General features: G+C 47.2%; 1 protein-coding gene across 2 annotated transcripts in view; it reads left to right on the forward strand.

The window, feature by feature from the left end:
• The first annotated feature begins 5,678 nt into the window (after positions 1–5,678).
• The window catches only part of DDHD1 (DDHD domain containing 1), a 66,787-nt gene continuing 53,303 nt past the window's right edge, over positions 5,679–19,162 (forward strand). Inside the window, exon 1 of one of the 2 annotated variants that reach the window (XM_054634840.2) lies at positions 5,679–6,498. In XM_054634840.2, the coding sequence (XP_054490815.1) occupies positions 5,808–6,498 (691 nt within the window). In that variant the 5' untranslated portion in view covers positions 5,679–5,807. The remainder of the gene's footprint in view (positions 6,499–19,162) is intronic. The other variant, XM_077180867.1, reaches the window with a different exon arrangement.

Raw genomic sequence — 19,162 nt, forward strand, 5'->3', positions numbered from 1 at the left:
ATATGTATAATTTATGGGTATAAATATAAATATAAGTATAAATATAAATATATGTTGAAGTCTTCTATGAAGGTCTCATTATAAAAGGATTCCAGGATCCACCACTCTTTATCTTAGGATAGAATATCCTGAGTTGGAAGGGACCTGTATGGAAATTCACAGTGCTCTACAAATGACTTTTCAAAATAAAAGTAACTTGGCTTTAAGACTTCCAGATTTATTCCACTCAAAGGAAAACTTCCCCTTCTGATGGTAAATGAAATTTATACTTCTGGTCTTATTTTTCATTTCATGTAACTCTGTGCTGATGGAGCCCAATCCCATGTCATGCCAGAAAGTTTCAAGCTCTTCCACATCTGTGTGCTCAGAGCTGCCAGAAGTAAAAATGGGGAAATAATCCATTTTTGAGCTCAAATGAGAGAAGTCTGGGATTCCAACATCATTCATAACAGCTCAGCCCAGACAAGACCTCCCAAAATCAAAGTGAAATCCATCAGAAATCCTTCAGGAGGGGCTCCTGGCTCTGGAATTCCCTTAATTTTGCCTTTGATAAACTGGTTTTGAGGCCATGTGTCCCCATGGGTCTGCAAGGAAGAAAAGTCACATCACAACTCTCTGTGCTGTGGTTCAGCTTGATGATGATGATGATGATGAGGAATGTCTGGTGCTCAATAAAGTCTATGATTGTTCATCCTGGAGGGGAGAAGGCTCCAGGGAGAGCTCAGATCCCCTGGCAGGGCCTGAAGGGGCTCCAGGAGAGCTGGAGAGGGACTGGGGACAAGGGATGGAGGGACAGGAGCCAGGGAATGGCTCCCACTGCCAGAGGGCAGGGATGGGTGGATGGATGGATAGATAGATAGATAGATAGATAGATAGATAGATAGATAGATAGATAGATAGATAGATAGATAGATAGATAGATGGATGGGATATTGGGAAGGAATTCCTGGCTGGGAGGATGGTGGGACCCTGGCACAGGGTGCCCAGAGCAGCTGTGGCTGCCCCTGGATCCCTGGAAGTGTTCAAGGCCAGGCTGGATGGGGCTTGGAACACTCTGGGATGGTGGAAGGTGCCCCTGCCTGTGGCAGGAGGTGGAACAAAATGATTTTGAATTTCCCTCCCAAACCATTCCATGATCTGAAAGAATACATGAGACAGGTAAAGACCATTTGGAGAGCCCCTTGTTCATTTGGAAAATCTTCCCTTGATCTCAGACAAGGAGAAAAAGGAAGGAGAATGTGAGCAGGATGACATGAAGGGTGAAACACTTGTCAGAGGAGAAAAGATGTTGAAATCACACTGGCATTGATGGAAATGGGGATAAAAAGTGAGAGTCCCACAGTCTGTGTCTAAAAATCAACCCACAACATAATGAAACATTCCCTTCTTCTTCCCCACTGTGGAGAAAAATCTGGGACAAGGCTTCAGGGTGAGGTTACCTCGTGCAGCTCATTAGAAATGCAAAAGATAAGTTAAACAAACAGATCATGTCCCAGTTGCTAAAACAATGGGGCCAAACAGCCTGGCACAGCCTCCTCCCCTGGCTTCTGGCCTGTTCCATGTTTGTCTCCTCTCTTTTCCCTCTTTCTCCATTTGGTAAGGTAGCAGAGGCATGCTCAGAGCTCCTTCAGCTGAATTCTTCACAATGTTCTTGGAGCTTTTAGGGTTGGAAAGAGCTGCTGATGCGCCCAAGGATCCGTGTGCAGCATTTCAGCAGGATTTCGATGACTCAGGGAAACACCACGCCAGCAGTGAACATTTTTAAAAGCTTCACCTCCCCCTCCAGCCTGAACTCAGTCTGGCCTCTCTCTGGGTTTTAACACACTCCATTAACAGGATTCCCCAGCTGAAAGAGAACGTAGGAGGTGGAGCACAAGCCTATTTTGGGACACCCAGCACCAGGCAATGCACAGAAGTCCCCTTGTCACTGCAGGCTGGAGGATGGAGACGAGCAGGATGTGTGGGAGAAGGGGGAATTAGGGAACACATGCTCTGTACCCTGCTTTCCCCCCCACCACCACAACTGACAGTGGGGCTGTGGGAGAGGTTTTGCTGAAAATTCAGGAGAATCACACACACAGGTTTGAGGGGTGGGAGCACGAGGATGTACAGGACACTCACACACACATTAGCTGTCTTTATTTTTATGTCTTTTCCACCACAAGCCAGCACAGGGAGATTCACAGGCAGAGGTGAATTCCAGCCATCCCCTTTCCCCTGTTCTTGCCCTAGAAAAGGTGTGCAGGTGTGGGAAGGTGGGGCTGGGGGTACAATCAGTGCAATCAGCTACAGCCCCTGCCAGGCTGTTGGTCACAACAACCCCATGGACTGCTCGAGGCTGGAGAACTGTCCTCTGGAAAAGGATCTGGAGGTGCTGCTTGAACATGAGCCAGAGGGTGCCCAGGTGGGCAAGGAGGCCAAGGGCACCTGGATTGTACCAGCCACAGAGTGGCCACAGGAGCAGGGCAGTGCCTGTCCCCTGTGCTGGCACTGCTGAGGCACCTCCAGCCCTGGGGACACCTCTGGGTCTCTTGGAACAAGACATTGAGAGGCTGGATCATCTCTGGAGAAGGGAATGGAGCTGGGGAAGGGTCTGGAGCCCCAGGAGAGGCTGAGGGAGCTGGAAAGGGGCTCAGCCTGGAGCAAAGGAGGCTCAGGGGGACCCTGTGGCTCTGCACAGCTCCTGACAGGAGGGGACAGCCAGGGGGTCAGGCTCTGCTCCAGGGAACAGGGACAAGACAAGGAGAAACGGCCTCAAGTTGTGCCAGAGAAGGTTTAGTTTGGATATTAGGAGGAATTTCTTCACAAAGGCTTGTCAGGCATTGGAATGGTCTCTCCATCCCTGGAAATGTCCAAGGAAGGTCTGGACATGGCTCTGGGCTGGGTGACAAGGTGGGGACTCAACATCTTGGAGGCCTTTTCCATCCTAAAGGATTCCATGGTTCTGTAGGGTGTGTCTGGCTCATGGGCACAGAGCAGCAGCCTGGCCTGGCTGTGATGTGTGTGTGTGGACATGTCACCATCATATTTCCTGAAAAATCCCTTTTGCCCAGGATGTTTCTCCTGGGAAGCTGAGAAGCCTCAGAGAAAAATGAAAACAATAATGATCTGATTTGCTTCTCCTGTGTTTTGCTGCTTTGGAATGTGGTTGGACATTTTTTACCAACAGGTGGTAAACAATGATTACAATTGTTTACAATTGTAAACATACCATGTAAATATGTACATGTTCAAAGGTGCAAATGTTTACAATTGTTTTAAACCAATTGTTTCATTGGTTTCTGCTGTGAATTGTTTTGATTCAATGGCCAATTGGGGCCAAGCTGTGTCAGACTCTGAAGAGAGAGTCACGAGTTTTTCATTAGTATCTTTCTAACCTTCTGTCTGTATCCTTTCTGTATGCTTTTGTATAGTTTAGTACAGTGTTCTTTTATATAATATAGATAAAAATAATAATAAATTAGCCTTCTGAGAACATGGAGTCAGATTCATCATTCCTTCCCTCATCAATTGTCCCTGAAAATACCACAGGGACACTGCACACCCAGGGGGGACAGAGGTGCAGCTATCAGCTCCCTGCCCATCCAGATGTCCCCAAGACAGCAGTATCACTCTGCCCTCCTCCCTCCTGGGCATGTTGCAAAAAGTGGGGGGTGTCTCATCAACAGGTGACCCCACCCCAGTAAGCCAGGGTGTGTTTCTGGGAGTCTCTCCTTCCCACACCAGCCCTCAGCCCATGGGAAAGGTGCTGGGGCACCTGGAGCTGATCCATGGCTGCCCCTCATCAGCTGTGGGGTGTGTGTTGGGGTGGGGAGCTGTCCCACACAGGTGTAAATCCTGGGAACCCTCCCTCGTCCTTTAGGGCTGCCAGGTGTTTTATCACACAGATAAGCATTTCAACACCCCCTTGCACTGATTACCAGGTGTGGATTGGGGGTGGAAGCAACTTTCTCTCTCTCACACACACAAACAAGCACAGGTGAACCCCACCTCCTTCACTTTTGGGGGGCATGGTGAGAATTTGGAGGAGTGGGGTTTCTCTCCCACCAGTGTGACTGCAGGTTGTTGACCCTGTGCTCCTAGGCAGGGTGACAGCAGGAGGAGTGCTGGGGTGTCAGGAACCCCAAAAGGCAGCAGGATGAGTTTCAGGGGTATCAGGAGCCCCACAAGGCAGCAGGATGAGTTTTGGGGGTATCAGGATGAGTGCTGGAGGTGTTTGATATCCCCCCCAAGGCAGCAGGATGAGTTTCAGGGGTATCAGGAGCCCACAAGGCAGCAGGATGAGTTTCAGGGGTATCAGGAGCCCCACAAGGCAACAGGATGAGTTTTGGGGGTGTCTCACCCCCCTCCTCAATCGCCCATGGGGCTGTGGGTTGTCACACAGGGACAGGGACACAGGCTGTGTCTGAGGGTGTCACACAGTTTTACACTCTCTGAGCACGTCACAGTGTCTGTCACACGCTATGTCACGCACATGGTGTGACGTTCTGTGTCTGAAGATGTCACACACTCAGTGTTACACATTGGTTTGTGGGTGTCACACAGTGTCACACTCCGTGCCACACTGTCACACACAGTGTCACACATGCGCCATGTTACATGCTATGTCACATGGCATCTCTGTCACATGCTGTCACACTGTTCTGTCACACTTTTTGTTACATGCTATGTCACACACTCAGTGTCACTGTCACACTCTCAGTGTCACATACTGTGTCTGAGCATGTCACACAGTGTCACACACTGTCTCTGTCACACTCACTGTTCACACACACTCGGTGTCACCTGCAGTGTGTGCCACACACTCCCAATGTCACACTCTGTCACATACAGTGTCACGTGCTGTGTCACACAGTCAGTGTCATATGCTGCGTCACACTCTTGGTGTCACATGCTGTCTCTGTCACACACTCACAGTGTCACACTCCATGTCACACTCTCAGTGTCACATGCTATATCTCACAGTGTCACGTGCTATGTCACACACTCACTGTTACACTCTGTGTCACATGGTCTCAGTGTGCCACACTCACTGACACTCTCGGTGTCCCTGCCATGTGTCCGTGTCACACACTCAGTGTCACACTCAGTGTCACACTGTGTCACACACTCTTAGTGTCACACACTATGTCCCACTCACATTGTCCCACACTATGTTCCACAGTCTTCATGTCACCAAGTCTGTGTCACACACTCTCACTGTCCCACACACTGTCACCCGCTGTCCATGTCACACACTCTGTGTCACACGCTCTCACTGTCCTACACTGTGTCCCACACTCTCAGTGCCACACACTACGTCACACTCACATTGTCCCACATTCTGTGTGTCACTCGCTGTCCGTGTCCCACACTCAGTGTCACATACTGTCCATGTCACACGGTTTCAGTGTCACATGCTCTCAGTGTCCCACACCGTGTCCCACACTCTCAGTGTCACCCGCTGTCCGTGTCACACACTCGCAGTGTCCCACACTGTGTCCCACACGCTCTGTGTCCCCTGCTGTCCGTGTCACTCTCAGTGTCCCGCGCAGTGTCGCCTACTCCCGCTGTCCCCGCCGTGTCCCCGTTCCGTTCCGTTCCGTTCCGTTCCGTTCCGTGCCCGCCCCGCCGCCGCTCCGCCCCCGCCCGCGTCGCGCCGCGCGTGACGAGGCGGCGCCGCCCCCGCCCGCTCGGAGCCGGCGGCGGCTGCGGCAGCGCGGCCGGGCCGGGGCGCGGAGCGGGAGCGGAGCGGGGCGGAGCCGGGGCGGGAGCGGGGGCGGGCGGGGCGAGGCCAGGCGGCCCCGCCGGGCAGGGCGCGCTGCGGCATGGATTACCCCGAGCCCGGCTCGCCGCAGGGCGCTCGGCACCTGCCCGGCCAAGCCGGCGGTTTCGGCAGCGGCGGTTACGAGCGGCCGAGCCGCGGCGAGGAGGAGGAAGCGGCGGAGGAGGAGGAGGAGGCGGCTGCCCGCGCCCGCCCGCTCCGCCGCCCGCAGCCGCCGCTCCGCGCCGCGCTCTCCACCTCCTCCTCCGAGGGCGACCCCGAGCCGGCGGCGCCGCCGCGGGAGCGCAGCCTCAGCGACGAGGCCGCCGCCGGAGACTTCGACTCGGCCGAGTCCGGCGCGTCGCTGCGGTACTCGACGGGCACGGGCGGCGAGGGCAGCGAGGGCGAGGGCGCGGGGCTGGGCAGCAGCGACAGCGGCGGCAGCGGCTTCTCGCTGGCGGCCACCGCGCTGCCCGAGAGGCGGCGGCCGGGCGGCGGCCGGCCCCGCTATGAGGTGGTGCGGGAGCTGGGCGCCGAGGAGGTGCGCTGGTTCTACCGCGAGGACCGCAAGACCTGGAAGCCCTTCATCGGCTACGACTCGCTGCGCATCGAGCTGGCCTTCCGCGCCCTGGGCGGCAGCGGCGGCGGCGGCGGCGGCGCGGGAGAGCCGGCGGCCGTGGAGCCGGTGTGCGTGAGGAGCGGGCTCTACGAGGTGGACGTGGCCAGCGCCGAGAGCTACCCCGTCTATTGGAACCGTGAGTGCCGCCGTGCCGGCCGCGGGGAGGCGGAGGGAGGGCGGTCGTGGTGCCCCGTGGTCCCCAGGAGGGATTCTGGGCATCCCCCGTGAGCACGGAGCCTGCGCGGGGTGACCCCGCCGCGGGGACAGCGGGTGACACACCGGGTGACACACCGGGTGAGACACCGGGTGGCCTTTGGTGCCCCGGCCGCGCTCGCTGCCGGTGTGTTCCTGTATAAGGGATTTAGGGTAAATTATCCAGGGAGAGAAGACTCGCGGTGCTCATCTCCAGCAGGTCCCTCAGCGAGGAGGGAGTGGGAATTCCCCTTCCGAGGCTCGGGGACACTTGTGAGGGAAAAGACTTGGGCATCCCTGAGAGAGGGGACTCTGAGCCATCCCCCTCCCCGAGGATGAGCGGTACCCCCCTCTCAGGGTGTTCCGAGCTCATCAGCCATTCCAGCAGCACGGGGAACTGAGCATCTTCCCCCTTCTCAGCTCCCCCTGCGCACAAACATGAAGGACACGATCTGGGGCATGCACACCTGGCACCAGAGACTTGGAAAAGGGAGGTCTGGGCATCTGCTCGGTTCTTGGCATGTGTGGAAGAAAGTGGGAGGGAAGGTGGCAGAGAACCTTCTCATGCTCTGGTTTTCCCAAGCAGAGGGTGAGTGAGGGTGGATATTTGCCTTCAGCACTCTCCCAGTTCCCTCCCTGCACATCTTTCCTTCAGAAGGAGCAGAGTGGAAACATCAGTTGTTTGTTCACTCCCTCCTCCCCACAGATGTGTCTTTGATCCCTCATCTTCAGTGAGGAATGGTGGAGGCAAGGGCTGTCCCTGTGTGACCCTTGTCCTCTGCACTAGGGAAATGATGATCTTGTGCTTTCTATGTCCTTTCTCATCACCTGCCCTCTGGGAGGAGGCATGAAGTGGGATTTCTCCTCCTTTCTCTTGGAGGAATTGCAACAGGCATCTCATACACACATAATCCTTAATTCCTACCCTTCCAATAAAGGGAAATTTCTTTCACCCCCTCAACTTTAAAACGAGGTGGGAACACACCCCCTGTGCCACCCTTCCCCTTGCATTTGTGTGTCCTTGTGGAGCAGCAGTGAAAGGGGGGCAGAGACCCCATTTCCCTGCAGTTTTCCCCTGGTGGGAAGGGCTCAGGGGTCTTGCTGGACAAGGGAACCCCTGTTTTCCTGAGGGTGACAAGCTGTGCTCACCTGCTGGTCCCGAGGATTTGCTTTCCAACTGCATTCCCTCAAGGACAAGGGGGATGTGGTGGAGTAGAGTGAGCTGCAGAGGAGCTGAGCATGTCCTGGCATGGGCTTGGCAGAGGGGCAGGCAGGTTTCTCTCATCTTGAGACTCAAGTGAGGGTCTCAGGGGAACAGCAGAGCTGTTTCAGAGATGAAAACCAGGGCTTTCTGTTGTTTTCCCTCTTGATTTATCAGCCTCTCTACAGGAGGGAGCTCCATAAATGACAATACAGTTCACTTGTGGGACAATTTGTCTTTCAAATCATCATCACCCCAGCAGACAGACACTGAGCCCCAGGAGTGAGCAGAGCTCTCAGCCCACACAAATTCTGACTTAGAGGAGCCTGGGCACAGCTTCTTGAGCAGAAACTGGAGCTGCTTCTCCCTGTCACCATGCTGAAGCCCCTTGCTGTTGGCACTGGCTGCAGCTGCCACACGGTTCCTGGGAAGAGAAGATGCACGGCAGCCAGGGGAGGAGGAATCTGCTGTAACTGTGCCCCTGGAGAGAGGGGAAGGAGTGAGCAGAGCTGTCAGGTGAGGCAGGATTGCTCCTGGTAATGGGAGCAAGAGGCTGCACTCGTCAGCAGCTTAAAGGTTTAATTTCTTGACACCGTGCCTTGTCCATTTTGGAAGCTGATTCAGTCTCATTAAGCCTGAGGAGCAGATGTTTCAGATGACAGCATGGGCTGTGCAGAGACGATTTCTGGTGCTGGGAAGGAGAGATTCCCAGAGGTTAGCACCAGAGGCAGGGAGGAATAAACTCCTGGGCCTGAGCAGACTAATGCCGGGGATGATTTCTAGCCCTCAGAAAGCTGATTAAGGGGAGTGCTCAAGCCTTTTCTTATTAGCAGGTCCAGTCCTTTGCAAGGCTGAGATCAACTTTTGGTCTTTCAAGGGGCTTCTGGTGTCTTCTGGTTTAACTTTCTCACTGCACATTTCCTTGCCTCTGTTCCCTGTGAGTGCCTTTCTCCCATTTTTCCTGACTGCTGCATGCAGATCTGAGAAAACAGCAAGGTCAGATCTCAGGATTCAGTCTTACCTGTGCCTTTGAAGGCCTTGCTGGAGCCATAATTCCCATATTATTCCCCTTTGGTAGCATGTGTGTAATTCTGGATCCAAAGGGTGGCTGCTGCCCTGACGTGGATGTGTCAAACCAGCTGTGAGTAAGGCAGGAGAATTCTCCTCTCTGACCACACAGGCATGAGGTATGATGAGTACAACTGCCTTAAAATGTGCTGAGGTGCCTGTTGGAGAGTACAGAAACTACTGGCTGGTTTTGCTGATTCATAGTTCAGCTCAGAGCAAAGGTCAAAAGCTTTTCTCTTTGTTTTTTTGCCCTTTTTCCTGTGTGTGCTGGACTCTCTCACAGCCACCACACTGAGCAGTTGGTTCCTCATCTGGCAGTTCCTGGGGCATCACAGCACCAGGGAAATGTTGGTTATAGCTTGGCATGTGCTGGAATATTTATTTTTATATCTGCATTTTAAGCTGGCTGCAGGATTCGTTGGTAACATGAGGAATACCAGCCTGAGTTACAATTTGAGCAGATTAATTACTGAGAATTTCATCCTTACCTTGTGACCTCTGGGATTTATTTAATTAGTGCTGTAGAACCAGTAAAAATGGTTCAAGAGGATGAAAATTATTAATGTAGGCTTTCAGATAAGTCAGTAATTTGGAGCAGGGCTGTTTTTTGTTTTCTGTGGAGATGAAGAGAGTGATATTTTATACAAGGGTCTTCTGTTTAAATCTTCAATTATCCAGCCCTTTTCAGCCCTCCCAGTTGAAGAGGGCTGCTTTACAACCATTTTGCTGTGGAGTTAGTCAGTGGAGTTTTCAAAGTCCTTTGTGAGTATGTTAAATCCATGGTCTGTGAATTTTTGGGTGACTCTCTCCTGTTTTCTGGCATGTGGGTTTGTCCCATGCAACCCTTGTTCTGTCAGGTATTTGCTTTTTCCAGGCTTTTTGAAATGGGTACTTTGTAAAGTTGCCTGTATTTATTTAAATTATTCCTCTCCAAGACAAAGGTTTGGTAAGGTTGGAATTTTTTTGTTTGCTTTTGTAATGTATATTATTTTCCTACCTAACAGTTGCTAAGTCTATTAAGTAAAAAGCCTATTTTTGTATTTAAAAACAAATTTGTTTAGTAGAACCATCCCTGAGTGAAGATGTACTGATATAATAGATATTTTACTGACTTTAATCTGGAAATACCTGTGAATAGAGAGTGGACCACTGGGTCTTAAAATTAAGATTTTTCTGCTCAGACTGGATTTGGGCTGCTTTAAAAAACCATTTTAGCTGCCTTCTTGATCAAGATGAAAATTAAGGGAATGAAATCAAGAGTTTATCATTGTTTGTGACTTTATTTGGTTTAGTCTTGTTTTAGCAGTGTTTTTTGTCATTTTACAGCACACTTAGAACGTTGGGTTTTGTGTGTTGGACGGTCTTTGAACTTGGTTGATAACAATTTCCATTCTATAAAAAACCTTTTGATTGAAGGCTGAAGTCCTGAATAGAATTTTATGGCTTTTTTTTTATCTCTAGATGTGTAATCCTTTGGCAAATAAAACACTGACAGTTCACTTTGTAAAGGTGAAATGTTGCTTTCACTACTCAAAATCTTTCTGGGTTCTTTTTTGTGCTGTTTTTACTGTGCCATCATTTCAAAAACATCTTGTAGCTTAATTTTTGGCCAATTCCTTCCTGACCAAAAGGCCTGGAAGTGTTCCAGGCCAGGCTGGACAGGCTTTGGAGCACCCTGGCATAGTGGAAGGTGTCCCTGCCATGGCAGGGATGGGATTTTAGGTTCTTTCCAACCCAAACCACTTTGGGATCCTGTGACCTAACACACCTAGATGAAATAACTTTCAGATTTGCAGAGTTCCATGTATTAAATCACATTTGTTTGTGTGTATTTTCAGGGTTTTTTTGTGGCCTCTCAGCAGAGAGAGCTTGAGACTTTTGAGATGCTTTCACTAGGCCAGGGTTGAGGTGGCAGCACTGGGGATGTGTCTCTGAGGTCAAGTTTCTTCCCTGAGCTCAGCTTTTATGTTTTATTTAAGCATATTTAATCAAAATTAATCTGTTGTCTTTCTCCTTTAAATGGGACCAAAATAATTTCCAATGGATGATTCAGCTACAGCAGAGTAGCTAAGGAAGGACATGGCTTGGGAAGTTGTGCTTGTCCTTTGATGTGGTCCAGCACTTCTCCTGCTGGATTTGGTCCACAAGGATGAAGGCAGAGGTGTAGGGAACATTTGGATTCCAAACTGTGGGTGAGAGGGGTGTTTTCTGCTGTAACTGTGGCAGCAGGAAATGTTTGTGGCATGAGAAGGATGAGGAGTTCTGCTCTGACTTCATTCAGGCCTCAAAATGGGTTGGGCAGTGCTGAGATCAAAGGAATAGGGTGGGATTGAATTGGAGGTGACAGAGTTGAATTAAGGACCAGTGACAGGTGAATTTTTGTGTGTGTGATGCTCTTTTAGGGAAAAACAACACTGAAAGCACCAACCAACACCTTGTCCAGAGCTCTTGGAGGAGCACAGGGATGTGTGAGAGCTGTGCCAGTTAGTGAGCAGAAGGCCTAGGTGGAAAAAAATCTGCAAAAGGGCAAGAAATTAAAATAAGCAGGAGCAAGAAATTAAAATAAGCAGGAGCAGTTCTCAGAGAATCTGTAAGGTTGAAAACAGTGAGGGTGAGGGATTGGTTTGAGAAAAGGTCACTGGTGTGGTGGGATCTGTGTGAGGGGCTGGGGAGGAGAAACTCCACAGATAATAAATGTAAATAGCAGGATTAGTGAACACATAAACACGAGGTTCAAGTGGGATCCCAGGCAGTGAAATTTACAATGAAAGAAACTAAAAGTGTTGCCCAGAGAAGCTGTGGCTGCCCCTGGAAGTGTCCCAGGCCAGGCTGGACAGGGCTTGGAGCCACCTGGGACAGTGGAAGTGTCCCTGACGTGGCGGGGGAGGTCTTCAAGGTCCCTCCCAAACAAAACCATTCTAGGTTTCTGTGAAAATCCTACTGGTTTTCTGGAAGGGGACACCCTACAGGGGTTGAAAATGAAGGAAAATTTCAACATGGGGATGAAGGGCTAGGGAATTCTGGAGTTGGCTTAGAGAAGATGGAGGAAGTGAATACAGGAGGAGAGCACAGAAAAAAAAGAATCCCTGTGGTGGAGAAGGGAGAAGTTGAAGCCATCCAAGGGCATAATAACCTTTGCTGTCATCTTGTTCATTAGTGGCAGGTCTGAGGTGTGCACTGAGACAATCTTGCTGTTCTTTATTTTGGAAGATATTCCAGGAACCTCTTGTTCCAAGTGTGCTGGTGGAACTGGGGAGCACAGCAGGGTTTTCAGGAGAGCACACTCAGAGTGTGAGGGTAGGATTGTGCAAAACCCCCTGGCTTTTTGGGGATGGGCTGGGAGCACACACTCACTTTTGGGAGGTGCTCATGTGTTGGTCATGTGGCTCAGGAGTTGTTCTTTTGTGGTTTTTAAAAAATGCAGGTGGCCCTGGGGGGTAAAAAGCTGATAAAGGACAAACTCAGTGGTTCCAGCAGCAAATGCCAGTGGTGGAAGTGCTTCAGAGCAATAGGATTGAAGTTTAGGGAACTGTTTTAATGGATAAGAATTCAATAAAAATACAATTTTAAGTTTAAAACTGCAGCCCATTTCATGTTTTGACAGTCTAAGGGGTTTTTTAATGAGTTCTTCCTGCTTGACATGGCCTGTAAAGTGAGCTTTAGGATTTTGGCTTGGACCATCAGGATCAGGTCTGTGGAAAGAGCAATTGTGGATATGGTAATTAAACTGTTACCTTAAAGCAGGAAAATCCTTCCTGACAAAATTATGTCCTGGAGCCAGGCTGGGAGAGCTGGGAATGTTCATCCTGGAGAGGAGAAGGCTCCAGGGAGAGCTCAGAGCCCCTGGCAGGGCCTGAAGGGGCTCCAGGAGAGCTGGAGAGGGACTGGGGACAAGGGATGGAGGGACAGGAGCCAGGGAATGGCTCCCAGTGCCAGAGGGCAGGGATGGGTGGGAGATTGGGAATTGGGAATTCCTGGCTGGGATGGAATTGCCAGAGCAGCTGTGGCTGCCCCTGGATCCCTGGAAGTGTCCCAGGCCAGGCTGGACAGGGCTGGGAGCACCCTGGGGTAGTGGAAGGGTCCCTGCCATGGCAGGGGGTGGAACAAAATGATCTTGGGTTTCCCTCCCAACCCAAAGCATTCTGTGATTCTGTGTTTTGGGATGATTTGCAGTTGATGACTTGGAGCACATTGATGACTTTTTGTGGGGTTCCTTCTGTGTTTGACTGGAACCAGCCCCACAGAGCAGCTTTTCATTGCTGGATTCATAGTGTGAAGCAATTAAAAACAGTTCAGGGAAAACACTTTTAGGCTGTTGCTGGAATACTTCATGCAGTCTTGGTAAATCAGAGGCAGTTCCATGTTTGCAGCAGAGAAAAAACATCAATTCCTGGCTCTGGGATCCAGCAGTGGAGCAGACACTGAGGCTCACAGGTTGAGCTGCTCTGGAAGGAAAATCCCACCTGTGCCAGTGGGACTGAAACTCAAATGTAATTTGCACTTGGGATTTACAAATTGCTTCAATGGAACAACTGGGAGTTACTGGATGAACCAGCAAAATGATGATTTTTTACTGCTCAGTGAGTGAAATCTCTGTTCAGCTCAGGCTCTGTGTCCCTCTGAAGCTTCCTGAGGTTTCACCCTTGAACTCCTCTGCAGGACTTTTCCTTCTGGCAGAGCAGGACAGGTCACACGTGGTTGTGGTTGGACAAAGGGAGGTCACCAGGCTGGCAGCAAACAAATGGTTCCATTTATTTAAGAGTCAGTCACCTGCTGTGTTCTGAAATAAAGTGGAGGAGAGCTGGAAAGGTGTGCAATGTTAAGGTTTTTTTTAAAAAAAAAGAAAAAGTTTAAGTGTGTTATGTTAGGTAGTGAACATGAAATAATGCAGTTTTAGTTTGGGGCTGTTTTACAACATCACCATCCTCACAGACAAGAATTTCTTGTACATATCTAACCTAAATTCCAGTTCCTTTCTGTTTGAACTCTTATCTCTTTGTCCTGTCCCTAAAGTTCCTGATGAAATAACCCAGAACATGATTTTAGGCTTGATATAATAGGAATGGATAACCAACTTTTAAAAAATTCTCTAACAGCACCCTTGGTATTATTCTGGAATATATTTTTATGTATTTGTTTATTTATTTAGGCACTGCCACAGGTTGCCTAGAGAAGTGTGGGTGCCCCATCTCTAGAAGTGTTTCAGGCCAGGTCCTTGGTAAATGTATGAGCACTTCATTATTTAACCAACTTTCATTTTTAGATGTCACATTTTCAGCCTCCAAGTTGCCTTCAGCTTGTGCAGATATTATTGTTTGTCACTGTAGTAAGAAGGAAATGAAACTTAAGGAAATGTTACAGCACCAAAAAGCAGCAATCTGAAATTACTACACTGCAAAACTTCTCAACCTGGTGGTGTTTTATAAGCTTGTGTTTCTTGCCTCACTTCTTGGTTTGGGGCTTGGAGAGCTGGGAGTTGTCAATTTGAGCAAAGCACCAGCTTTAATTTAAACTTCTGAGCCTCTGAATATTCTATTAACCTTTTAGATCTCATTTGTGGGTAAATCATCATAAGTGTCTTGGGGCTGATGGCTGCAGAGTGCCAGGAGTGCCTGGGCTTGGCCAGCAGTGAGTTCTTATCTCTGAACTGAATTATCTCACTTCTGTCACAGTTTTGTGCTCCTGAATCATGGCAGGCTGAAAAAGGCTCCTTTGAGCTGTGCAAAATTGAAATTTAAGGCTATGCCCTGTCCAGCAATGCGTTGGCAGGAAATGAATGATGGAATTGATGTGTTAGAAGGGAAATTAAGGCAAATTCTGCTCAGTTATGACTTCATTATGATGGATTAGCCAGGTTTTTATTCCAATTTATATTAGATGTGAGTAGCTGGGTTATACACATACACTACACACACATGCAGTCGTTTCTGTGTTGCCTACAGTTTTTATTTAACATAATTCTTGTTATTCAGAGGGTTTTAGTGATTATCATAATGCAAATCACTCATGTTCTTATCACACCATTAATTACAGCACTTGTATTCTTTTATTCTTTGGATTTTCAGGAGGAAAAAAAAGACCCATTTGTGCAAAAATAAATAAATCTTTTGTTGCAGAGTAAATCTCTTAAACTGATTTCCTCTAGAAGTGGTAAAATACGTGTGACTAATTAAAATTAAGTGGTTTTCATCTGCTTTAAATCTCCACCATTCAGATTTATTTAGAAATTCTTTTATAAATAAACCATGGAAGTGTATAACCAGTTAAATATGCTGATATCTTTCAGTCTGAAGCACTGCCAGGTGCAGATTATATGGTGTAAGACTTAAGGCAGTAAAGAAATCAAGGCAAATCCTTTCCTAGGGATTGAGATTGGAGGGATAAGGATAAATAACACTTCATTTTATAGACTTGGAATTCTGTATTGACAAAAAATAAATTAAATTACAACATGATGTAATTCCAGTGTCTTTAACTCTTCCATAAAACAAAAGTAACAAAGAGTTTAGCTGAAGCTTTGTGAAATATCTGAGTGTGCAAGACATGAATGAATTTATTGAAGGTGGATAAGTGAGGGCTAAAAAAATTGGTGAAATTGGGTGCTGAGATGGCAATTCTGGTCCATCCCTTTGTAATGCTCTTCACTGCCATGAGTTTGCATTGAGTCTTCTGGCCTAAACCTGGGGGTTTTCAGTGACAGCCCCCGTGCAGGGTTAACCAGAGGAGCTGTGGTTAGGAGCCTCTTTGCCAGTGTCACAGATTTCACTGAAAAATCTTTTGTGTGAAATTATTTCCCCACCCCATCCAGAGTATTCCATGGAATTGCCAGTGATACCAGCACTTCCCTGTCTTCATTAACTGAAGTCTCACTTGCTTTTGGAGCTGGTGACCTTTAGAAATTTGGTTGTTGTTAATTTTCTCAGCTTTTACAGAGATGGGGTAACTGAGAGGTGTTTTAAAAGATTTTATTCTGTTATTAGACTTTATGAGTAGTGAAACACAAGAGATGTGAAACTTGAAGCTGTTTTGTCAAAAGCTCACTTATTTCTTGGTTACAATACCTTATAAATGTTTTTTAGCCTATTAGCTTTTGCTCCACAATGTTGTTACTACTTCTTATCCCATGTGGTCCTCCTACAATGAATCTTCCACAGTTCTAATTCTCTAAATTCTAATTCTCTGGTCTTTTTGCAAGGCCATTATTTTGAAACTTGTTGAAATTTGTTTCTAGTTCAATCTCTCAACAAGTTGTCCTAGAATTGGAGGTTGTCAGAGAGTCTTGGGATGGTTTGGGTTGGAGACACCTGAAATCCCATCCAGTTCCAGCCCTGCCATGGCAGGGACACCTTCCACCATCCCAGGGAGCTCCAATTCCCATCCAACCTGGCCTTGGGCACCTCCAGGGATCCAGGGGCAGCCTCCCCACCCTCATTTCTCCCCAATATTCCCTCCTAATCTCTCCTCTTTTAGTTTGAAGCCATTCCCTGGCTCCTGTCCCTCCATCCCTTGTCCCCAGTCCCTCTCCAGCTCTCCTGGAGCCCCTGCCAGGGGCTCTGAGCTCTCCCTGGATTTTCTCTTCTCCAGGTGAACATTCCCAGCTCTCTCCCAGCCTGGCTCCAAAAATGTGGTTTTGTGTGCTGTGATCCCAGATTTGATGCTCTCATTTCTGCAGGGCTCTGTGTTCAGGTTTCTGAGAGCCAAACTGTGCTGCTGGTGGCAGGAATTGTCATTTCTGGCTTCCTCCTCCCCTTCCAGGTGGTTTTCCCTTGAGGTTTTCCTGTAGCTCAGGGTTCACACCTGCCCCCCCAGCTTGTGATGGGAAATAAAAGCAGTTTGTGGTTCAGGCTGCTTTGGCTGCTCTGAGAGTGTGCAACTGCTTAAAGGAGAGAATGGGAAAAACGAAAAAAAAAAGGCAATTCCTTGTTCCCCCCAAAATCCCACAGAGCTGGAAAACAGAACTGCCCTCACTCTGTTTTTTAAACCTCCTTAATTGTCTTTGCATCTAAAAATAATTTATATTTGCATATGAACACCCTTTCCAGAGCCAGATATATTAATTTATTCCCAAACTCAAGTGTTCTGCAGAGATTTCATGTGAAAATTTTTCTAATTTCAAACAGTTTTTTCCTGGCTGAGCCTTTCTGGGAAGGGCTCAAGCTCTGTTTGAGAGCTGCTGTTGAGTGCTCTGGACTGCTCTTGTAAGGAACCACTCTGGGAAAATTTCTCTCAGGCAAAAAGAGCCTGAAAATATTTACTTTAATACTTGATGGTTCGAATTTTAGCAATCTGTAGGTGGAAATTCCCATGTGAAAAACGTGAAGCCCTTCAAAACTGAAAGAGAGGTGTCTTGTATTCACTTAGTTTGGAGTACAAAATATTATTCATATGATTATTATTTAAAAAAAAAAAAACAACCTATTTCTGCCTGTGGATTCAGTGAATGGAGCCTCATCAGGCTGCTTAGTCAAGAATTAAGGAATTGCTCCCAGATTTTCCCAGTGAGGATTAACATCTGACAGAGCCCTGTCACTGCTGCAGCCACAATGGGAGCCTTTATTTCCCCTCCCATTTCATTTCTTCCTACAGACAGAGCTTTGTTTGGCAGGGCAGCCTGGCTGGATCTGTGTGCACTGAGAAATGTGGATTTCTGACAGGTGTAAAATGTCTGGGAATACAGCAAAGGTTGAGGAAAGAGACTGGTGTGGTTAACTTTCAGTTCATGAAAAATAAATATTCATCTTTCACCCTGCATTGATGGGATGATCCAAAATTAATCTAAATTTTCATGAAATACTGAATTTTCTGTGCAACTTGCAGGCACTGCTGACTTGGGCATTTTACAGCCACTCAGAACTTTGGTTTCTCTGATATTTTCAAGGATTCATTTCCTCGAAATTAATTTGAAATTTCCTTGCCCCATGGGGAGATGATTTCCAGGTGATTTTCCTTTTGATTCAGTGGTCTGAGGGATGAAAAATTCGGAGGAGTTGCGAGGTTCTGAGTGAATTTTGGAGCTGTTTGCAGTTCTCTGGCACGTTCTCACCTGGCACAGTTGGTGTGGAAGTGACTTTGGGCACAGCCAGCACCTGTGGTGTGTCTGTACTGGAGGCAGCACAGAACCTGGAGCTTTTGGGACCTGGGCTTGTGCTCACAGAGCTTTGGGACCAGACCAAAAATCACTGCCCGTGCCTGGGTCACCCCATCCAGCTCTGCTGAGAGATCAGAGAGATCCCTCCTGTGCTCAGTCACTCTGAAATCCATTGTTTCATGTTTAATTTGCACCTGAATTTCCTTTACTGTGTGTTTGCATCTATTGTTTCTTTTCCAATTTGTCCTTACCAGCTTTTTTCCTACCCTGTTCCAGGTCAGAGCAGATCTTGGAGCAGTGAAGCCTGCTTTTTCCCCTTCTTCTCTTTTGGTTTTTTTTTCCTTAAGCCTTTTTTTGTGGTTGAGTTCTTATTTGCTTTGTAGAGCTAAATCATTGTGGTCAGTGTAGCACACACAGGATATTTGGTTTTGGCTGAGTCAGTCTATACAAACGTATATATGTATGTGTATATATATATATATATACATACATATATACACACATATATACATATATATATACACATATATACATACATATATATACATATACACATATATACACATATATACATATATATGTATATATAAGTAGAAATGTACATATATTTTATATATATTTTATATATAAATGTATATGTGTGTATATATTAACATATGTGTGTATATGTATATAAATATATACATATTTATACATATATATGTATAAATATTAAATATTTATTTAGTATTATTAAATATGTGTATATATATTAAATATATACACATATATATTTAATAATAATATAATATCGAATATATTTATAAAATATCTATTTATATACATACATATATGTGTATATATAAATATATATATTTATATATATATTTTTATATGTATATTTATATATATATGTATATTTATATATTTTTATATATATATATATATACATGTACACTCCCTGTGTGCACTGGAGGTCACTGGTCCCACTGCTCTGTGCTCTCAGCAGACCCAAATCTGTGTTAATGCCATAAAAACCTGGATTTGGGATTTTTGAGGCTTGTGGGTCACTGAATTTCTCCTTGATTTTCCAGATGTAGGAGGAGGGACTCAAAGCTGAGTTACAATGGGTGTCACTGTCCTGGTTATAAGTGGGGAATTTTTGCTCCCTGTGGTAAATGTGGGTAACAATGCAGCACAGTTTGATATAGAATAAGCACCAAGTTATATTTTTTTAAAGAGATTTCTCTTCTGCCACGTGCACAGCAAATG

This window comes from Agelaius phoeniceus, chromosome 6 (assembly GCF_051311805.1).
Source record: "Agelaius phoeniceus isolate bAgePho1 chromosome 6, bAgePho1.hap1, whole genome shotgun sequence".
Classification (NCBI taxonomy): domain Eukaryota; kingdom Metazoa; phylum Chordata; class Aves; order Passeriformes; family Icteridae; genus Agelaius; species Agelaius phoeniceus.